Raw genomic sequence first — 1755 nt, 5'->3', positions numbered from 1 at the left:
CAGATCCTTTTACTGAAACGCTGGGTGGGTGCCTGGGTGGGTGCCAAGTACATGAAGACTAACTGTTCTGGACAGACAAGATTTCATGCAGGAGAAGCACTCTTCTGAGGGAAGTTGAAGCTGGTGCAGTTTTTCATTTTTTATAAGCAGAACTTATTTTTGGATTTTCAGCTGGAGGATAGCTACATGAGCTGCACAATTGGTTCCCTTGGGTGAGAGCTCTTCTATTTCTGCATTATTATAAATAGCTATATTTGTGGGAAAAGCCTAATAGTCTTACCATGTCGTTTTGATGCATTTATACTTTTATAAACACTCTGCAGGTACTGCTGTACATAACACAATAGACAGTGAATGTCTATTAAAGCGCTTGCAGGTTATGTTCCTCTTGACTTTTTGCTCACTAAAAACAAATCAAAAACTTTTGCGTCTCCGCTTTTTCGTTTTTTGAAGCGTGCAACGCACAAAAATGGCCCTGACTGAGAATTGCAGGACTTATCAAACGCCCAAGGACAGTGGATGTGCTCAGAGTTGCTCTTCTGATGTGGTTGAGCTCAATGTAGGTGGACAGGTGTACTACACTCGCCATGCCACCCTCACCAGCGTGCCAAACTCTCTGCTGGGGAAATTATTCTCAACTAAAAAGGACATTTCCAACGACCTCGCGCAGGACATCAAGGGGCGCTACTTCATCGACAGGGACGGATTTCTCTTTCGATATGTGTTGGACTATCTCCGCGATAAGAGCGTCGTACTGCCGGATTATTTTCCCGAGAAAGGGAGGCTCAAACGCGAGGCTGAGTTCTTCCAGCTGCCTGAGCTCGTCAAAATCCTGACACCAGATGAAAACATCCACGGTGATTTTGACGAAGCATCCCAGGGAAGCGATCAGAGGTTGTTCCCCTCGTCTTACCTGGACGCGCGCGATAGGCGCTACGGCTTCATCACGGTGGGATACAGGAGCCCATGCGCCTTTGGGAGGGACACGGATGCCAAAACTCGCGGACTACCCAAAATCTTCATCTGCGGAAGGGTCGGTCTGGCCGAAGAAGTTTTTGGGGACACCCTAAACGAGAGCCGGGATCCCAACAGGCCAGCCGAGCGCTACACCTCTCAGTTTTACCTGAAGTTTCGCCACCTGGAGCGAACGTTTGACATGCTCGCGGAGAGCGGCTTCCACATCGTGGCGTGCAATTCATCGCTCACCGCTTCTCCGCACAACAGACGCACTGATGACAGATACTGGTCCAATAACGCAGAGTATGTCTTCTACCGTAAGTACAGTTTATTTCACAACAATAAACAGCCAGTCGGTAATTATCAACAAATCGTGAAAGCGGTTTAGCCTATCGATTGTTGTCAATCATGAAATAGGCTACATAAACAATTATTGTTTTAGGTTAAAAATATTTTGACTTTCGCAGTGTCCGGTGCCTATAGGCTTATGGGCATCACATCTACATACAGCGCCATATTGCGCAACAGGCGTCCCGAGTTCGAATCCCAGCTCAGGGACCATTTTTATGATATTATTATCATAATAATGGCAAAAACGGCAAAAATAAATCTTTTTATATATTTTTATATCCTTTTAAATGTTATATATATATATATATATTAGTGCTGTCAAACGATTAATCGCGATTAATCGCATACAAAATAAAAGTTGTTGTTTACATAATATTTGTATGTATACTCTGTTTATTTATTATGTATATATAAACACACACACATGCATGTATATATTTTAGAAAA

At 43.6% G+C, this 1755-nt stretch overlaps 1 protein-coding gene across 1 annotated transcript in view; it reads left to right on the top strand.

Moving 5' to 3' along the window:
• Nucleotides 1-391: 391 nt before the first annotated feature.
• The window catches only part of LOC107741116 (BTB/POZ domain-containing protein KCTD16-like), a 19600-nt gene continuing 18236 nt past the window's right edge, over nt 392-1755 (top strand). Inside the window, exon 1 of the mRNA XM_016553708.1 lies at nt 392-1274. Within this exon, the coding sequence (XP_016409194.1) occupies nt 470-1274 (805 nt within the window). The 5' untranslated portion in view covers nt 392-469. The remainder of the gene's footprint in view (nt 1275-1755) is intronic.

Source organism: Sinocyclocheilus rhinocerous, unplaced genomic scaffold (genome assembly GCF_001515625.1).
Source record: "Sinocyclocheilus rhinocerous isolate Xijiao unplaced genomic scaffold, SAMN03320098_v1.1 scaffold44, whole genome shotgun sequence".
In the NCBI taxonomy this organism is placed as follows: Eukaryota; Metazoa; Chordata; class Actinopteri; order Cypriniformes; family Cyprinidae; genus Sinocyclocheilus; species Sinocyclocheilus rhinocerous.
This window is presented reverse-complemented; position numbering and strand designations above follow the sequence as displayed.